Source organism: Schistocerca piceifrons, chromosome 2 (genome assembly GCF_021461385.2).
Source record: "Schistocerca piceifrons isolate TAMUIC-IGC-003096 chromosome 2, iqSchPice1.1, whole genome shotgun sequence".
Taxonomy (NCBI): domain Eukaryota; kingdom Metazoa; phylum Arthropoda; class Insecta; order Orthoptera; family Acrididae; genus Schistocerca; species Schistocerca piceifrons.
The window spans coordinates 1083247864-1083268923 of record NC_060139.1 but is presented as its reverse complement, the minus strand read 5'-3'; the positions used below and the strand labels follow the sequence as shown (position 1 = coordinate 1083268923).

General features: G+C 43.1%; 1 protein-coding gene across 1 annotated transcript in view; it reads left to right on the top strand.

The window, feature by feature from the left end:
* The window catches only part of LOC124776143 (Down syndrome cell adhesion molecule-like protein Dscam2), a 186616-nt gene that overhangs the window by 50659 nt on the left and 114897 nt on the right, over positions 1-21060 (top strand). Inside the window, exon 3 of the mRNA XM_047250979.1 lies at positions 7727-7858. Within this exon, the coding sequence (XP_047106935.1) occupies positions 7727-7858 (132 nt within the window). The remainder of the gene's footprint in view (positions 1-7726; positions 7859-21060) is intronic.

The window sequence follows — 21060 nt, the reverse complement described above, 5'->3', positions numbered from 1 at the left end:
GGCTGCGGTTACACTTGACGCTGCATCACAGACAGGAGCGCCTGCGATGGTATACTCAACGACGAACCTGGGTGCAGGAATGGCAAAACGTCATTTTTTCGGATGAATCCAGGTTCTGCTTGCAGCATAATGATGGTCGCATCGGAGTTTGGCGACTCGCGGTTACCGCACATCGGAAGCGTCTATTTGTCATTACCACACTGGCGTATCACCCGCCGTGATGGTATTGGATGCCATTGGTTACACGTCTCGGTCACCTCTTGTTCGCATTCTCGGCACTCTGAACAGTGGACGTTACATTTCAGAAGTGTTACGACCCGTGGCTCTACCCTTCATTCGATCCCTGTGAAACCCTACATTTCAGCAGGATAATGCACGACCCATGTTGCAGGTCCTGTACGGGCCTTTCTGGATACATAAAGTGTTCGACTGCTGCCCTGGCCGGTACATTCTCCAGATCTCTCACCAACTGAAAACGTCTGGTTAATGGTGGCCAAGCAACTGGCTCGTCACAATACGCCAGTCACTACTCTTGATGAACTGTGGTATCGTGTTGAAGCTGCATGGGCAGCTGTACCTGTACACGCCATCCAAGCTCTGTTTGACTCAATGCCGAGGCGTATCAAGGCCGTTATTACGGCCAGAGGTGGTACTCTGAATCTATGCACCCAAACTGCGTGAAAATGCAATCACATGTCAGTACCAGTATAATGTTTTTGTCCGATGAATACACGTTTATCATCTGCATTTCTTCTTGGTGTAGCAATTTTAATATCCGGTAGTGTATTTTGTGTAATCTATGTTGTATTTGTGTGATCCATGTTAACTAAAGACCCCATGTTTTGTACTCCTCCACTAATTTTCTGCAGCAAATTGCAGAATATATACACCATTATCATTGAGTCATTGAGTGGGATTTCCACGTTCTCAAATTTCTTCTTCCTGTTTCCAAACGCTTTCTCTATACGTATTTTATTAAATGAGGGTTATATGCTGAATCTTCCACATTTAATATGAAATGAAAGAAATCCACTCTTTCTGATCTCGATTGCTCAAACACCCTCTAATCTTTCTCAGTTTATTTTCAGGAAATTAATTGTTAAAATTAACTCATATTTTATAATTACTAGTGAAATAAGTGTCTTATGATGAAATAAGAAGCTAATAATTCGTCATTATCATTGCATTCCAGTTCTCATAGTTTGCTAAGCAGCTGGCCCGCCTAAAAGCTATGCTCAGAGAAATCATATATTAAACCTGTTTAAAGGGTTCTATCAATTACGGCAAAGAAACAGGAAACGTATAAGGATGTCAGCACACAGGAAAAGTCAGCAGTTTTTCTGCTTAAAGTGGTTTATTGCCTACCAACTGGGATTGGAGACCTCCTTACAACGGCTAAGGATTATTTATTAGTGCAGAAAGGTTGAGTCAAGAAAATAGTTTGTTAGCGTGGTATCGCTTTGCAGGTCAAACAACATCCATCACATCCAACACTTACGCTGCACTCGTCTTTGGTAACCCACTAAGTCTGTCTTCGCTGAGAACTGAATATCCAGACCACATTTAATGGAGTGCGATAAAAGAAAAATATTGGCTACTGTTACATTGTTTTGGAATTCCATTACTGAAGGGACCGTGCCGATACGCATGGTGGAAAACTTTACGTACTGGGGCAGTGGTTGGCACATAATACACTGAGTCCGGGTATTTTCTGTCGCTCAAGACGACAGAGTATGCCGAGGACCATGGCAAGTGGCAACCCACCGGACGACTGAGGTTCATATTTCCGCCATCGAGCTCGCATTTTTCGTCGTTGTGGTACTACGCTCCTGGAACATGCGCAAAACGCATATAGCAAGTTAATAAATCCCGCGACGTGGGTAGGCATTGTTCATCTTAACTAGTTCATCTCCTCGTCTGACAAGTGGCTTCATATAAACTCATAGTTAAACTAGACAGTGACTACAGGAAGGATCACCGTCGTCTTCTGTCTGTGCGACTTTTCCCTAGTCCTGTACACTGAGGTGAGCAGTCATGAGATTACTCCTAATATCGTGTCGGACCTGGCCCCGCAGAGGGCAGCAACCCAACGAGTCATGGACTCTACAAGTCGTTGGTAGTCCTCTGCAGAAATATTGACCTACGCTGCCTCTATAGCCGTCCATAATTGCGAAAGTGTTGTCGGTGCAGGATTTTGTGCACGAACTGACCTTTCGATTTTGTCTCATGAATGTTCGATGGGTTTCATGTAGGGCTAACTGGGTGGACAAACCACTCGCTTGAGCCGTGCAGAATTTCTTCAAGCCAACTATTGTGGCACGCTGACATGGCGCATAGTCATCTATAAAAATCCCATTGTTATTTGGATAAATGACGTCAATGTATGGGTAAAAATTGTCTCCAAGTAGCCACACTTCCTGATGATCCACTCCATTCCACGTAAACACAGCCTTCATCATTATGGAGCCACCACCAGCTTGCACAATGACTTGTTGACAACTCGTGTTCAAGGTTTCGTGGGGTCTGCGCCACTCTCGAACCATACCATCAGATCTTAAAAACCGAAGTATGTAGTCATCTGCCCAGGACACAGTTTTCCAGTTTTCTAGGGTCCGACAGATATGGTCAGGAGTCCAGCGGAGGCGCTACGGGCGATGTCGTACTGTTGGCACTCGCGTTGGTCGTCTACTGCCACAGCGCATGAACGCCAAATTGGGCCGCAGTGTCCTGACGGATATGTTCGTCGTACGTCCCATATTAATTTCTGAGATTATTTCATGCAGTGTTGCTTGTCTGTTGTCACTGAAGATTCTACGCAAACGCCGCTGCTCTCGATAGTTACGTGAAGCCTGCAGGCCACTACGTAATCTGTGGTCAGAGGTAATGCCTAAAATTTGTTATTCTCGGCGCTCTCTTGACACTTCGGATCACAGAATACGAAATGGAATGTACCATGCGACAAGCTTCAACTACCAGTCTGCCGTTGGCGTGTTGATTCCCATCCCGCGGCTATAATCACGTCGGAAATCTTTTCACATGAGTCACCTGAGTACAACTGGCAGGTCTGCCCATGCACTGCTCTCTTATCCCTTGTGTACACGATACTACTGCCATCTGTATACGTGCAAATCGCTATCCCAGTGTGCGACTTTCTTATGAAGATAACTAATACACAGACATTCTTGGCCCATCGCTCGACCATTGAGTAACGTGTATACTTTACTAACAGTTCAACAGGAAGACAACAGTATGCTAGGACTATTAACTACCGATAGAAACGCGTACTTCTGCCATTCTCGATACTTACAAAGCGTCGATCTGTCCCATTCTCTGTCATGCTAATATAGCCTGCTTATCACCTGCAACTCTCCCCAAATCTTTGATCGCCATGCACTCGACCTTGCTTTCCGCACCCGCTTACCCTGTCCTATATAAATCATTCACCAGCTAATCATATTGAACTCTGTTTTCACACACGATGAATACCTCTACATGTCATCTACATTCCGCGTAACTTCAGCCTTGGAAAAATAAAATCTGTGCTGGTGTATAAAGATTTTACTAGCTTGACCCACAGCTTTTTCTTCCGTACGTGAGGGGTCTCTCTTCCCTCCGACAATTCTCGTGTCATAACGATGTACCAAATCTTGTGTCTTCGCAACCATACGTACCCTCTCCAAATTACCAACCCTCCTCGTCCATTGGTGCCCCAGTGTTAAATCAGTAGGAGCACTCAACAACTCTCGTAAATTGCCCCCCTCCAAATGCTGGTCCCCCCCCCCCCCCTGTCTAGATAACGATCTGCATCAGTTTCATTAAGTTTTTTGCTTTTCAGGGATACTGATGTGTAATCATTATTTTCATCATGTTACAAAACCCTGTATGTATTCTTTTCTAATTCACCGCCTGACAGAATAGGTATAAGACTCAGAAGGAGAGGAGGAAACGAAATGAAACTTCACGTTTTGAGAGGATATGTGACTTTATTTCGTTAATTACAAAATCAGTCAAGTTTACAAAGAATTTACCAGCACAAGTGCACTTACCTTTATATGAGGGTCACTCCAAAGGAAATGCACACTATTTTTGTAAAAATACAGTTTTCATTCTGCATGTGTGAATGTTGTACAGTGTGTGGGTACATCCTTCCTGCTTGTTTTCAAACTTAGTTCAACCTGTAGGGATGAAAATTGTGTGGAGAAATGAAAATATTGTTCCTAAAGGACTTATCTACACAATGTAAAACTTTCAAACATGTAGAATAAAATATGGATTTTAAAAAAATAGTGTGCATTTCTTTTGGAGTGTCCGTCGTAATACTGCACTCTCTCCGACCGAGATGCATACACTGATTCTGTTTGGTATAAAGCCATTGTATCGTCTCATGTTGTTAACGCACACACTAAGACGAAGTTGACCTTCGATCTGGGCTCACATAAAGTAGTGGAAATCGGTATAAAGGCATGGATTTTTGTAGAAAAATTAATATTGTCGGCTGGAATTCTATTCATAAGTAACATTTAAGTGTTGGCTAGATGGTTGGATGGAAAACGTCTGGCAGGATGTGTCTGAATTTCGCAGTGGCAGGGTCTTAGCCTGTCAGATTGTGGTATATCGATCCATGGCACTGCGGATCGCGTTGGTCTCGAACCAACAGCTGTCAGACGAATATGAGGTAGATGGGTGAGGGAGGGCCATGCTCAACGCCGCGAAATAAGCTCAATGGCCACCACTTCACTAGCGCCCGAGAGGAATGTTGTTTGCTCGGCATTGCAGTCTCGTTGGGCCAAATCACATACCTTGAGTCAGGGGCCTGTCTTGTTTGCTGCAATACAAGTGTACGTCCGGGCAGTGTTTCGGCGTCTGGTGCAACGAGCACTATCAGCGAGGTGACTGCTGTTGCAGTTTCTCCCGACAATGGGGGCGGAGGGAAGCACGCCAGCGGTCGTGAGCCCGACGACAACACTGTAATCGTGACTAGTACCAAGTCAACTTTTCAAACAAAAACTGGTTCAGCGAATTTCATCTGTATAGATGTATCTGCGTGTGGAGGATCCAAGAAGGAGGAACAATGCCGGATTCCACTCCCGATCGTCATACGGCTTCAGAACCTGCTGCGTCGGTGCAGGCTGCCATTGAATGTAGAACACTCGTTCAGTCCATAATAAGCACGTTATATTTCTTTCGTACTGAGGCCAGTGGCTGCACCCTACCTTTGAAATCTCCGTGATGTAATGTTTCAACAAGATACCGCAAGACCGCATGTCGCCCATGCCGTTCTGACCTGTCTTCACCACAGATGGTATTCGGGTGCTGTCGTCACCAGATCGTTCCGCTGATCTCTCGCCTGTTAAAAACGTGCGATTGAACGTTGCTGAGACTCTTTCATGCACTCGCCAGCCACTATGACTGAAGAACTCTCGGGCAGAGTTGAGACAGCTGGGAATGACGCACCATGGAATGACGCATCCGTATCTGTCATCTGATCTGAACTCGGTTCAATTCGATGGCCAGCCTTCATAGAGCCACTATTGTCACCAACGCTGTATTAAATCTCTATTTAAGTCCCCCTCCCCCCCCCCCCTCACACACCCAAACCAGGTACAAATTTAAACATCCATTCTTCTTGATGTACTGTGTTCACATAATAAATAAAATTGCGTTATTTCTGAACATTCCTTACGTTCAATATTAACATTCTTCCCATTAGGTGGAATTTCAGAACTATGCTGTTTTTAAATACCGATACATCGATATTTTTCGGAAAAGTGTCGATAAAGGTCAGCAATAAATTATTTTCCGACACATCGATATATTGATATCGGAAAGGCAATATCCGGTGGCGATATTTTATTTTATGTTATATTTTTACCCAATTTTCGATAAACAATTGAAAATGTTCCTTTTAAATTGTGGTAGAACGTAATTTTACTTTCACTGTGTCGAGTCTCCCTACTTTTTGAGCTTTCATCATATCAAGTCTATCTTTTTGACTGTGTGAAGGGAGTATACGTACCACAAAGAAGAAGTCCTGTCGCACTGGGGGTGGCGTTGTGAATAGAATAACGAGATTTCCAATGTGCAGAAATAGCACGCCAGCTGCGGTTAAAAAAAAAAATTAACACGACTAGTGTACTACCTCCTCAGATCAGCTTTCTTCGAAAGCAGTTGCTGGAAATGATGAACAAAAATCCAAAATGACGAGATTGATGTTGGTCTCTGAGGAGGGCGGAGACGTGTGAGGGAACTGGTGATGTGATAGTTGCTAGGAACAGCAACTGCGGCGATTAACTTCACCAAGCAGTTCTGACACTGCAACTGCTAGGTCGCTGGCGTTTGCAGAAATGAAAAAAACACGGAAGTCGACTAGAAGTGTTCCGATATGTGACAAAACGCGGGCCACGGACCCATCGGAGAGCTTTTACTGTGCCACTTACATGCAGTTACCATTGTTAGTGCCAAGCGTTAACGTGCATCGTTTTCCTTTAAATTCTTACTCTAAAGCGCATGAGAAGCCTACCTTGTTGATGTACAGATAATCTAATAATAAATCAATACTTAAATACAAATTTCGAGAACAGGCGGTATATTTACAATGTGCAGCCGATATTTTTATAGGCTGCTATATCAGGACACGTATTACAAGGCTGTCTAATAGGACACTTGTTAAAAACCTGTTTTTCCTTTGTAAGTCTGATTCATTTGTTTTACGTACACACTAGCGCTGTTTCCTGTGCAAACGAAAACAAACAAAACATGTCAGACCGATACTGCCTTGTGATAAGAAGTTAATGGCCAGCAGTACATAAAAAGTTATTCATGTATAGTTTATTTGTTTAATACGTTGAATAACTGTGCCAACAATGATAAAGAAGATGCACCAAGATGAAAAATACGACGACTTATCCTCTAAATATCCACGAAAATTAACAATTTTTCGAGGTCGAGCTGTAATGTGCATCGGCATAAATACGAAAATTATGCGATAACGTGTAAACTGTAGAAATGTGTAACGAAATATCTTAAAATAAACCGCCTGAGAAAGCATTTCATTCTATTGAAATGTCGACCTTTATGACATTAAGATTTTTGTTTCCTCAAGCAATTAGTTAAGCAACAATGAAACCTTTAATCTGTGCACTCAAGCACAAGTGAAAACACTGCAACGAAAACTGAAATGGGTAAGTTGTCTGTACTTTCATCTACCTGTCCCCTTTACCTCAGCTACAATGGAAACTGTTTTCTACTGACCAGCTTCGACTGAGAAAACTCTCATCTACAGATCTCGTTAAATTGTACGGGCAGCTGACATTTCTTCATTTTCTTTTTCATTAATTCACAGGTCTCTTTCAGCGCCTGGTGGGGCACAATTTGATTCAAATTTCTCGAAATGAATAATGAGAAGGATATCGTAGAAGAAGATTTTTATTGAAAAGATCGCGTTCAAAATTGTTTTTATTGATCGGTCCTCATTACGAGAGAAAATCTGAAGATGACAGTCTTCCCTGTCGAAACAAGTCAATAAAAAACAGTTCTGAACGCGATCTTGGCCGTAAGAAATTTCTTAAAGTACCATCGAAAGGTTTGGTCATTGTGCTGTGATTACCCTCTGCAGCTATGGAATATCGGGATCATATCAGGATCCCATTCGGAGTCCTGAGCCTTGCGCGTTACCACGCAGTGCCCCGCGCCGGCGGCTGACTGCCCGCTCCTGCGTGTGTTGCAGGCTGCTGGTGACGTCACCGCAGAACCCGGTAGCACCGCGCATCACGGACTCCCGCAGCCACGTGCAGGCGAGCTACGGGCAGCCCGTGGAGCTGCCTTGCGCCGCCCAGGGACACCCTCTGCCCACGTACACGTAAGTGACACGGGCGGCTGCTGCCCGAAAAGCTTTGTAAAAATGGCTCTGAGCACTATGGGACTCAACATCTTAGGTCATAAGTCCCCTAGAACTTAGAACTACTTAAACCTAACTAACCTAAGGACATCACACACACCCATGCCCGAGGCAGGATTCGAACCTGCGACCGTAGCAGTCCCGCGGTTCCGGACTGCAGTGCCAGAACCGCTAGACCACCGCGGCCGGCTAAAAGCTTTGTACTGCTGTCTTGCTCTGATGTACTAGTTCGACGTACAATAAATTCCACTCGCTAAATATATATTGCTCACTGCAGCGGGACAACTATTCCATATAGTCGCATTTTTTCATTTGACTCATCAATCTTGTAATTGATTTCATGCGGTCCGCCAAAAATTCGTCTCCTGTGCTAGCCTCTTCATTTCATAATAGCACTTGAACACTACGTTGTCTATTATTTGTTCTACGTGCTCCAATCTCTGACTTCCACTACAGTTTTTAACCACTACAGCTCCGTCTAATAGCATGGAGATTAATTCCTGCTGCGTTAACGTGTCTCCTATGATCCTGTCGCTCCTTCTTGTCAGCATTTTCCATAATTCCTTACCTCGCCGATTTTGCGGAGAATCTCCTCATTCCTTACCTTATCACACTACATAATTTTCTGGGCTCGTCTGTAGCACCACATCTCAAATGCTTCGGATTCTCTTCTGTTCCGGTTTCCCCACTGAACATGCTTCACTAACAAACAATGCTGTTCTCCAAACATGCATTCTCACAAATTTCTTCTTCAGCTTCCTAGTTTGCAGAATTCCTTAACTTCGTCTACTTCGTGATCACTAATTTTCATGTTGTGTTTCTCGCTATCCACATTTCTGCTAGTTCTCATCACTTCCGTCTTTTTTTCTGTTTATTCTCTATCCATATTCTGTACTTATTAATCTCTTCATTCCATGAAACACATCCCGCTGATTTTATTCACCTTTACTGAGTATAACATCACCTAATCTTATGATTGGTATCCTTTCACTCTCAATTTTAATTCCTCTTGGACCATCCTTTTATTTCAATCATTGCTTCGGCGAAATATGCATCCCTATGTTCAGGGCACTCTCTTGTCCTAGGGGTGGGAAATTGCCCCTAAAGGCGGAAGAATCAGCAATGATCAACGACATGAGGATGCAGAAGGCAATGGAAACCACTGCATCAAAGAAACGTAACGTGTATCCACAGGACACGTGGCCTGTAATTGAAGAAGTATTATGATGATCTCTCCATTGGCAGAAGATTCCGGAATAGTCCCCCATTCGGATCTCCGGGAGGGTACTGCCAAGGGGGAGGTTACCATGACAAAAAGATTGAATAATGAACGAAAGGATAACGTTCTACGAGTCGGGGCGTGGAATGTCAGAAGCTTGAACGTGGTAGGGAAACTAGAAAATCTGAAAAGGGAAATGCAAAGGCTCAATCTAGATATAGTAGGGGTCAGTGAAGTGAAGTGGAAGGAAGACTAGGATTTCTGGTCAGATGAGTATCGGGTAATATCAACAGCAGCAGAAAATGGTATAACAGGTGTAGGATTCGTTATGAATAGGAAGGTAGGGCAGAGGGTGTCTTACTGTGAACAGTTCAGTGACCGGGTTGTTCTAATCGGAATCGACAGCAGACCAACACCGACAACGATAGTTCAGGTATACATGCCGACGTCGCAAGCTGAAGATGAACAGATAGAGAAAGTGTATGAGGATATTGAAAGGGTAATGCAGTATGTAAAGGGGGACAAAAATCCAATAGTCATGGGCGACTGGAATGCAGTTGTAGGGGAAGGAGTAGAAGAAAAGGTTACAGGAGAATATGGACTTGGGACAAGGAATGAAAGAGGAGAAAGACTAATTGAGTTCTGTAACAAGTTTCAGCTAGTAATAGCGAATACCCTGTTCAAGAATCACAAGTGGAGGAGGTATACTTGGAAAAGGCCGGGAGATACGGGAAGATTTCAATTAGATTACATCATGGTCAGACAGAGATTCCGAAATCAGATACTGGATTGTAAGGTGTACCCAGGAGCAGATATAGCCTCAAATCACAATGTAGTAGTGATGAAGAGTAGGCTGAAGTTCAAGACATTAGTCAGGAAGAATCAATACGCAAAGAAGTGGGATACGGAAGTACTAAGGAATGACGAGATACGTTTGAAGTTCTCTAACGCTATGGATACAGCAATAAGGAATAGCGCAGTAGGCAGTACAGTTGAAGAGGAATGGACATCTCTAAAAAGGCCATCACAGAAGTTGGGAAGGAAAACATAGGTACAAAGAAGGTAGCTGCGAAGAAACCATGGGTAACAGAAGAAATACTTCAGTTGATTGATGAAAGGAGGAAGTACAAACATGTTCCGGGAAAATCAGGAATACAGAAATACAAGTCGCTGAGGAATGAAATAAATAGGAAGTGCAGGGAAGCTAAGACGAAAAGGCTGCAGGAAAAATGTGAAGACATCGAAAAAGATATGATTGTCGGAAGGACAGACTCAGCATACAGGAAAGTCAAAACAACCTTTGGTGACATTAAAAGCAACGGTGGTAACATTAAGAGTGCAACGGGAATTCCACTGTTAAATGCAGAGGAGAGAGCAGATATGTGGAAAGAATACATTGAAAGCCTCTATGAGGGTGAAGACGTGTCTGATGTGATAGAGGAAGAAACAGAAGTCGATTTAGAAGAGATAGGGGATCCAGTATCAGAATCGGAATTTAAAAGAGCTTTGGAGGACTTACGGTCAAATAAGGCAGAAGGGATAGATAACATTCCATCAGAATTTCTAAAATCAATGGGGGAAGTGGCAACAAAACGACTATTCACGTTGGTGTGTAGAATATATGAGTCTGGCGACATACCATCTGACTTTCGGAAAAGCATCATCGACACAATTCCGAAGACGGCAAGAGCTGACAAGTGCGAGAATTATCGCACAATCAGCTTAACAGCTCATGCATCGAAGCTGCTTACAAGAATCATATACAGTAGAATGGAAAAGAAAATTTAGAATGCGCTAGGTGACGGTCAGTTTGACTTTAGGAAAAGGAAAGGGACGAGAGAGGCAATTCTGACGTTACGGCTAATAATGGAAGCAAGGCTAAAGAAACATCAAGACACTTTCATAGGATTTGTCGACCTGGAAAAAGCGTTCGACAATATAAAATGGTGCAAGCCGTTCGAGATCCTGAAAAAAGTAGGGGTACGCTATAGGGAGAGACGGGTCATATACAATATGTACAACAACCAAGAGGGAATAATAAGAGTGGACGATCAAGAACGAAGTGCTCGTATTAAGAAGGGTGTAAGACAAGGCTGTAGCCTTTCGTCCCTACTCTTCAATCTGTACATCGAGGAAGCAATGATGGAAATAAAAGAAAGGTTCAGGAGTGGAATTAAAATACAAGGTGAAGGGATATGAATGATACGATTCGCTGATGACATTGCTATCCTGAGTGAAAGTGAAGAAGAATTAAATGATCTGCTGAACGGAATGAACAGTCTAATGAGTATGGTTTGAGAGTAAATCGGAGAAAGACGAAGGTAATGAGAAGTAGTAGAAATGAGAACAACGAGAAACTTAACATCAGGATTGATGGTCACGAAGTCAATGAAGTTAACGAATTCTGCTACCTAGGCAGTAAAATAACCAATGACGGACGGAGCAAGGAGGACATCAAAAGCAGAGTCGCTATGGCAAAAAAGGCATTTATGGCCACGAGACGTCTACTAAAATCAAATACCGGGCTTAATTTGAGGAAGAAATTTCTGAGGATGTACTTCTGGAGTACAGCATTGTATGGTAGTGAAACTTGGACTGTGGGAAAACCGGAACAGAACAGAATCGAAGCATTTGAGATGTGGTGCTATAGACGAATGTTGAAAATTAGGTGGACTGATAAGGTAAGGAATGAGGATGTTCTACGCAGAATCGGAGAGGAAAGAAATATGTGGAAAACACTGATAAAGAGAAGGGACAGGATGATAGGACATCTGCTAAGACATGAGGGAATGACTTCCATGGTACTAGAGGGAGCTGCAGAAGGCAAAAACTGTAGAGGAAGACAGAGATTGGAATACGTCAAGCAAATAATTGAGGTCGTAGGTTGCAAGTGCTACTCTGAGATAAAGAGGTTAGCACAGGAAAGGAATTCGTCTTGGGCCGCATCAAACCAGTCAGTAGACTGATGACCAAAAAAAAAAAAAAAAAAAATGTTACATGCTTTCGTTCCTGCTCTTCCAGTTTTATTTTTTTCTCTTGGTTTTTTTTACACAGAGTGTTACCCGGCTTTCCCTATAGTTGACGTCTATTTTTTTCAGAATTTCGAACGTCTTCCATCATTTTAAATGTCCAGCGCAGTTTCTAGGTCGACGAATCCTATAAGTGTGTCCTAACTTTTCTTCCATCTTACTTTCATTATCAACCGCAACGTCAGAACTGCTTCTCTATTGTCTTTACCTTTCCTAAAGCCAAACGTATCGTCATCTAACAGATCCTCAATTTTCTTTTGCATTATTTTGAATCTTATTTTTGTCAGCAGCTTGGATGCATGAGCTGCTAAGCTAATGGTGCGATAGTTTTCGCATTTACGTCCCCTTGCTGTCTCTGTGTGGATGACATTTTTTCAGAAAGCCCTATGGATTGTCCCCAGTCTCATAGATTCTACAGATCAACTTGAACAGTCGCTTAGTTGCGACGTCCCCCAAATGATTTCAGAAATTTCGATCGAATGTTGTTTTTCGTCTGCCTCTTTTAGTCTAAAGTCTTCCAGCGTTCTTTTAAATTTTGACTAACACTGTGTCTGCTGTCTCTTCCATATCTACTCCAATTATATCTTCTTCTATCACGTTATCAGACAAGTCCTCCCTCACACAGAGACCTTCAATGTCCCGCTGCCACCTATCCACTCCCTTCTCTGCATTTAAAGGGGGAAGTCCCATTTCACTGTAAATGTTACCGCCCTTGCCTTTAATTTTAACGAAGGTTGTTTTCATTTTTCTATATGCTGAGTCAGTCCTCCCGATAATCATTTCTTTTTAGTTTCTTCACATCTTCCCTGTAGCCGTTCCGCCCTGCACTTCCCATTTATTTGATTCGTTAGGTATTTATATTACTGTATTCCTGTCTTTCCCTTGACACTTCTGTACTTCCTTCTTTCGTCAATCAGTTGAAATTTTTCTGTTACCCACGGTTTCTTCGCAGTTATCATCCTTTTACCTATGTTTGTCTCTGTGATGTTCGTGAGTGCCCTTTTTGGAGATGTACACTCCTATGCTTCTGATGTGCCTTCCCAGGTGTCCCTTATCGTAGTATCCACAACCTTAGCTAACTTCGAACGCGTCTCATCATTCCACAGTATTCCAGTATCTCACTTTCTTCCACACTGGTTCTTCCAGATGAGCCTCTCAAATTTCAGTCTAGTCTTCATTACTAACTGGTGATCTGAATCTATGCCCGCACCTGGATATGCCTAGTAATCCAACATCTCATTTTGAAATTGTTGTCTGACCATGAAGTAATCCTGCTGGAATCTTCCTGTGTCTTCAGGTCTTTCCCAAATATACCTGCTCCTCTTGTGATATCTGAACAGCGTATTCGCTGCTATTATCTGAAATTTATTGCAGAACTGTTCTTCTCCTCTCTGATTCCTGTTACCAAGCCCATATTCTCCCGTACCCCTTTCTTCTACTCCATCGCCTACAGCCGCATTCCAATCCCCCTGACTGTTAGATTTTCGTCTCCATTTATGTGGTGAATTACCCTTTCAATATTCTCATATACTTACTCTATCTTTTCAGCTTCTGCTTGCGACGTCCACATGTGTACCTAAACCACAGTTGTCGGTGTTCGTTTGCTATCGACTCTGATGAGGACAACCCTTTCACTGAACTGTTCAGAGTAGCTCGCACTCTGGCCTACCTTCCTATTCATAACGAATCCCACCCCCGTTATACCATTTTCCTACCCTCATTTTCCTACACTCACCTAACCAGAAATGCTTATCTTCTGCCGGTCTGTATGGCCGAGTGGTTCTAGCCGCTTCAGTCTGGAACCGCGTGACCGCTACGGTCCTTAGGTTAGTTAGGTTTAAGTCGTTCTAAGTTGTAGGGGACTGATGACCTCAGACGTTAAGTCCAATAGTGCTCAGAGCCATTTGAGCCATAGTATCTTCTTTCCATTTCACTTCACTGACCCTACTATATGTAGACTGACTTTCTGCATTACCTTTTCAGATTTTGTAGCTCGGCTACTATATTCAAACTTCTGACATTCCAAGCTTCGACTCGTAGAATGTTATACCATCGTTGATTAATTCATCTTTTTCTCAAGGTCACCTCCCACTTGCCAGTTCCCTCCCACAAAGCCGAAGAGGGGCTAATGCAGAACCTTTTGCCAATACAAATATCATCATGACAATTTTTTAATTACAGGCCACATCTTCTGTGGATACGTATTTTCTGTGTTTAACACAGTGTTTTCTGCTGCCTTCTGCACTCTCATACCGTTGATAACTGCTGATCCTTCCACCTTTTAGCGCAGTTTTTCTAACGCAACAGGAAGAGAGTACCCTGAAGCTCTCTGCCAAGGCACTAAAACAGTATGTAAGAGAATGACACCAACCTGTACACGTTCGCGTGGCTAAATACCCTTGCACGTGGGCCATTGGGTTGCGGACCTGACGATTGATAATTGTCTCGATTATGAGCGCTTTTAGCCCAAACCTAATCAACCAAGTTTCAGGGGTTGGACACAAACGTGTAAAAAAGCCGAGAAGTGCAAAAATGGTTCAAATGGCTCTGAGCACTATGGGACTTAACATCTATGGTCATCAGTCCCCTAGAACTTACAACTACTTAAACCTAACTAACCTAAGGACATCACACAACACCCAGTCATCACGAGGCAGAGAAAATCCCTGACCCCGCCGGGAATCGAACCCGGGAACCCAGGCGTGGGAAGCGAGAACTCTACCGCACGGCTACGAGCTGCGGACCGAGAAGTGCAGATGAAATCTAAACATGCAGGTTGCGCTGTCATGTTTGGCAACGACCTGCACCTCTGCATTGTTCTCAATAGTTTGCAAGTGTCACGTGTGGTCATAACAGTGTTCTATGTAGTCGCGAGTGCATTATGTCGAAGCTAAGTGAATTCGTGCGTGGGGAAACTGTTGGCGCTCGCGTGACGGGTGCTTCCGAAACCAAGGGAGCCGAAGTGTTTGAAGAGGATGCATACCGCTTATGGGGAATGCAAACATTATCCGCTAAGTAACAACGCGGATGAAAGTGTGTGCTGAGTGGTCGCGATAGACGCTATTGAAGAGGGTTATGTGGAAAAATAAGAAGACGACAGCTGCAAAAGTAGTTGTGAAAGTGAATGTCGTACTCACAAACCCTATCAACACCAAAACAAACGGAAATCCAACAGCTCATTGAAACCAAGGATTTGATTCGATCCCAATAGCCATGAAGAATTTTCCGTTTGTTCGAGGAATACAAGAGAGTCCATTCATCGTTGTCAGGTCAAGTGAGGAGCATTTATATCGACAAGAGGTCGAATAGCTTTCGTTGAATTCGATTAATGACTAGTAAAGGAGTTACTTCCATACTAAGTTTCCTAATCATAATAAACAGACAACATTTGAAATGTGGTGCTACAGAAGAACGTTGAAAATTTGATGGACTGATAATGTAACGAGTGAAGAGGTTCTCCACAGAATCGACGAGGAAAGGAAAATATGGGAAACACTGACAAGAAAAAGGAACAGTATGATAGGATATCTGTTAAGACGCCAGGGATTAACTTCCACGTTACTAAAAGGAGCTGTAAAAGGTAAAAGCTGAAGAGAAAAACAGAGATTGAAATGTATCCAGCTGTTAATAGAGTATTTCGGTCGCAATCGCTAATCTGAAATAAAAAGATTGGCACAGCACAGAAATTCGCTGCGGGCCGCATCAAATCAGTAAGAAGATTGATGACTCACAATAAGGGTAAACAGATGGAGCAGCAATTATTCGACATCGCTTGCCCGACAGGTCGCTAACACAACGAGGTTATTAGGTTAGTTTTATTGTTTCTTGTCGTTTTATCAGCCTGCAGTTAGTAGCTACATCGTTGCTACAATCTCCATTGCCCATCCACAGGTACCTAGCAGTATTACAGTGGCTACGGATGACCACGCTTTGCGACTTACGTTCGTTATGTGTCCATCACGATACTACAGACTTTTGTAAGTGGCCAAGACAGATTGGATTGGTATCGGACGTAAATTCAATTGTGATACTAATGTGAAGTACGTTGCGGTAGACTCTCTGTTTCATTTGACTTATGTCAATTTCATTACCTACATACCATCTGTCTTGTTTGTCAACCACATTAAATTACACTGAAGCGCCAAGGAAACTGGCAAAGGCATACGTATTCAAATACAGAGATATGTAGCCGGCCAGTGTGGCCGAGCGGTTCTAGGCGCTTCAGTCTAGAACCGCGCGACATCTACGGTCGCAGGTTCGAATCCTGCCTCGGGAATGGATGTGCGTGATGTCCTTAGGTTAGTTAGGTTTAAGTAGTTCTAAGTTCTAAGGGACTGATGATCTCAGATGTTAAGTCCCATAGTGCTCAGAGCCATTTGAACCAGAGATATGTAAACAGGCCGAACATGGCGCTGCGGTCGACAACGGCTTTATAAGACAACAACTGTCTGGTGCAGTTGTTAGATCGGTTATCAAGATTTAAGTGAGTTAGAACGTGTTTTCATAGTCGCTGCACAAGCGATGGGACATAGCATCTCCGAGGTAGCGATGAAGTGGTGATTTTCCCGTACGACCATTTCACCAGTGTACCATGAATATCCGGATTCCGGTTTAATATCAAATCTCCGGCATCGCTGCGGCCGGAAAATATTCTGCAAGAACAGGACCAACGACGACTGAAGAGAATAGTTCAACGTGACAGGAGTGCACCCCTTCCGCAAATTCCTCGAGATTTCAATGCTGGGCCACTAACAAGTGTCACCGTGCGAACCATTCAACGAAACATCATCGAGACGGGCTTTTAAGCCAAAGTCTCACTCGTGTACCCTTGATGACTGCTCGATACAAAAGTTCTACGCCTCGCCTGGGTCCGTCGACACCGACACTGGACTGTTGATTACTGGAAACATGTCATCTGTTCGGACGAGTCTCGTTCCAAATTATATCGAGCGGATGGATGTGTACGGATATGGAGACAGCCTCAAGAAGCCATGTACCTGCATGTCATGGGGGACTGTTCCAGTTGGTGGAGGCTCTGTAATGGTTTGGAACATGTGCAGCTGGAGTGATATGGGACCCCTAATATGTATAGATACGATTCTGAAAGATGACACGTACGTAAGCATCCTGTCTGATCCACTGCATCCCTTCGTGTCCACTTTGCATTCCGACGGACGTGAGCAATTCCAGCAGGACAATGCGACACCCCACACGTCCAGAATTCCTACAGAGTGGCTCCAGAAACACTCTTCCGCAGGCCACCCAATTCCCCAGACATGAACATTATTTAGCATATCTCGGATGCCTTACAACGTGCCGTTCAGAAGAAACCTCCATTACTCGTACTCTTACGGATTTATGGACAGTCCTGCAGGATTCATGGTGTCAGTTCCCTCCAGCACTACTTCAGACATTAGTCCAGTCCGTGACACGTCGTGTTGCGGCACTTCTGCGTGCTCGCGGATGCCCAACACGATATTAGACAGGTGTAGCAGTTTCTTTGGCTCTTCAGTGTAATTACACCTACTAAATGCTTCTAAAAAAAGGGGGGGAAATGCGCATATTCTAGCAAGCTAAACAAAAGAAAGGTCTTTTGACAGAGTACCTTGCGAAGATCTGCTGTGGAACTGTACTGAGGGGCCTATTTCACCACATGGCGAACGTCCAGTACATGGGGCTATTATTGACCGAAAATAATTTCAGAAAAGAGCGAGACGTTTTTAGTGAATAAAAGAACTCGTTGTTTCAACTGTCTTGAATGAAAAAAAGTAAAACAATAAAAACATATTTACATTTTGGCTATCAAACCGTAAAAATCTTTGAACTTCTTACGAACTTTCGCTGAGACTTTCGTCCAAAACTCTAAAATTAAATCAGCGGTCTACTTCAGTTAGCTTACATCTGTTTTCACTTTGGATGCGATGTAGTCTAGGAATTATTCATTCACAAAATTCCAGAAAGTAAAATAAACTGCCTTAAGTATGTTGCAGCTGATGATGTTCGTACTTTCACAAGTAGATTAATACTCCAATTAAAGTCTTCTCTCAATTCAAGCGTTTCCTGCGATAGACAAAGTAAAAGTACAAGAAGGGGACAGACATGTAACTGCAGAGGCTAAATCGGTGCGTCGGACGTATAAAGAAGACAATATTCAGTTCCGTTATAATGTGTATGAAGTCGTTTTGTGTAATTTGTAGTCACGCATTTCGATGGTTAACAGTTCGAGTAAACTGACAAGTCGACTTATCAGGAAATACAAATCGTCTTCAGACTCTAAACTTTTCTGAACTGACACATAAAACGTGGAACAGAAAGTATGATAATTGGTGGCAGTTTTCAAATAAAGAATTTCGAGAAAAAGGAAGAACAATTCTGAGGAAAGTTTCAAGACCAAAATTCAAAAATGACGTTTGTACAAACAACATATCAAAGCAAATTCACAAAGAAAAGGTTGCAGATTCTAAAGCAAAACGGCGACTGCAATTTTATAATCACTTAGAGTATTTAAACGACTGGCTAACAAGTAAGTTTATGAACTGAGCCTTATCGATGAAGGATCACTCTGCTAACATAAATCCGTGAAGAGCTAAAGGGTACTGGCTTACATGAAGAGAAAGAACAAAATTGGGAAGCATGATCATCTTACAAGAAATTTGTCTCTACAAGTTGTAGGACGGACTGAAGAACTGGTGAAGGAAAACAATAACGTAATGAAAAGATACTAGGAGGAAAAGATGAAAAGAAGTGTCACTTAACTCCAAAAGAGCATCTCCGTTGCGTGTAATGAAAATAGAAAGTATCTGTTAAAGTAAAGTAATTAAAAGAATAGTTAAATGCAGGAGTAAACTGAATGTATGTAGGAGTAACACTTACCTGAACGTAAATTGTAATTTACTCGTAGATTGGATATGACAGCTAAATTTTCAGGATGGTATCAAAAAACTTTATTCAGACAAGTTTATAGCTTATGTTGTGCTCTATACGAGCGAAAACTAGCTTATGCCAAGAGATCACTAACAAGAGCCACTTGATGTGAGCACGTAAGTTACCTTCGAATAAAATAGAAAGAAACAGCGGCTCATGAAAGGTCTTAACAATTATTCGATAAATATTACAATATATATTTTTCAGTGGTAACTCAGAAGATACAAAAACGTTGGACAATAATAATTTACAGCTTTAGCTGCTGAATAAGTTTCTACGAGAGCAGCTATGATCCAGACATTTCAAATTATTACGTAACGAGCTAGATAATGAATAGATTATGAATCTTCTGCTGTTCGATGAATAAAATAGCCTACGTGGAGATACAAACTTTTATAACATTCTGAATACAAAATTATCCACTTAGATGCCACGCGTAGTTGACAGCGGGCTTCTTGTGAAGACTGCTTTGAGAGAGAACTCGGTCATCAGAGGTTCACAAAGAGGCCGCTTGAATCAAGACTTTTGTCGGCCACTCCTCACCACCCTTCCACCTCACCCCCCACCCCCCTACTCCCAAGCAGCGGCCAGAGTCTCATTCCCCACCCCACCTTCTCCATCTGCTCCCGTCTGCGGCTGAAAATGTAAACTAAATCCGGCTTTAGAAGTTTCTGCAAGATGAAAAACGTAAGAGGCCGCCAACAGACCCTCGCTGACCACGTTCTCTGGACGGCTGCCTGCGAAAGCTCAGTCTCCGCTCCGCACACACAAACACGCTCCTACCTTTGAGGGAAAAAATCATTAATAATACCGCCGTCCCCAGTCGTTTCCTGCGACTGTAATTGCTCGGTAAATGAAGTATATGCTGCTTAAAAATGACTCTTCAAGCCGCTCTCTTAAGTGACAACATTCGAAATGGTTAGAATAGCTCTGAGCACTATGGGACTTAACTTCTAAAGTCATCAGTCCCCTAGAGCTTAGAACTACTTAAACCTAACTAACCTAAGGACATCACACACATCAATGCCCGAGGCAGGATCCAAACCTGCGACCGCAGCGGTCGCGCGGCTCCAGACTGTAGCGCCTAGGACCGCTCGGCCACCTCGGCCGGCCAACATTCGAAATGGAAGAAGACAGGGGCATTCCTTGAGCCGATGAATTTAGACGTTCTGCGGATACTCGTATTTCACTCGCGGCAAAGTGAGGGCATATATCGTGTGAACCCCAGTAACCCCTGTGTTTACTTTAGCGTACACTGTTCGTGATGCAGGCCATCACTTCACGTGGATGGCCTGGAGTTCACTGACTTGTTACCAAGCATACGAGAAATGCCCCAGCCATGTTGTCGACAACCTTTCAGCACCTGCGGGCCGCGCTAAGAGAACATGCATATCTTGAGGGACGCACACGTTTCTGAGACGGTGAGGATGCGGGGTCCGGGAATGCTAGGTGACTGATCCCACACTCAGCAGAAATACATCACAATTTATTTTACCACGAACAATTTAGGTAACGCACACGCTGGTAACGTGAGCATAACTAGTATGTTAAACACTCATAATCATTCGATTGTGTAAAACCACCAATAAATAAATCAGATACTGCAAACGTCAAAATAGTTTAAAGGCGCCAAAGAGAAAAATTAGACAACACAACGAAAATTATTTAAAAGCCACTGTAAACGTCAAAGTACTTTAAAGGCACCATTGAGTGAATGAAACACTATGGAATTCAATCGATTTAAACTTACTAACTGACAAGGATTCCGATAATACCAGTTAAATTACAACCCAGAACTGATTTACAATGCGAAAACAGCATAACCGACGAAGAACGTCAAGGACTCATCCTGAAAAACTTCATTCTGAAGCTGGTAAGAGCATTTTTACACTAGCCACAGGTTCGCACAGGCATTTCCACTATATTTAAACAGCGACAATGAGGCAGTTAGGTTATAGATATGTAAAACAGGGCCGGCCGGTGAGGCCGTG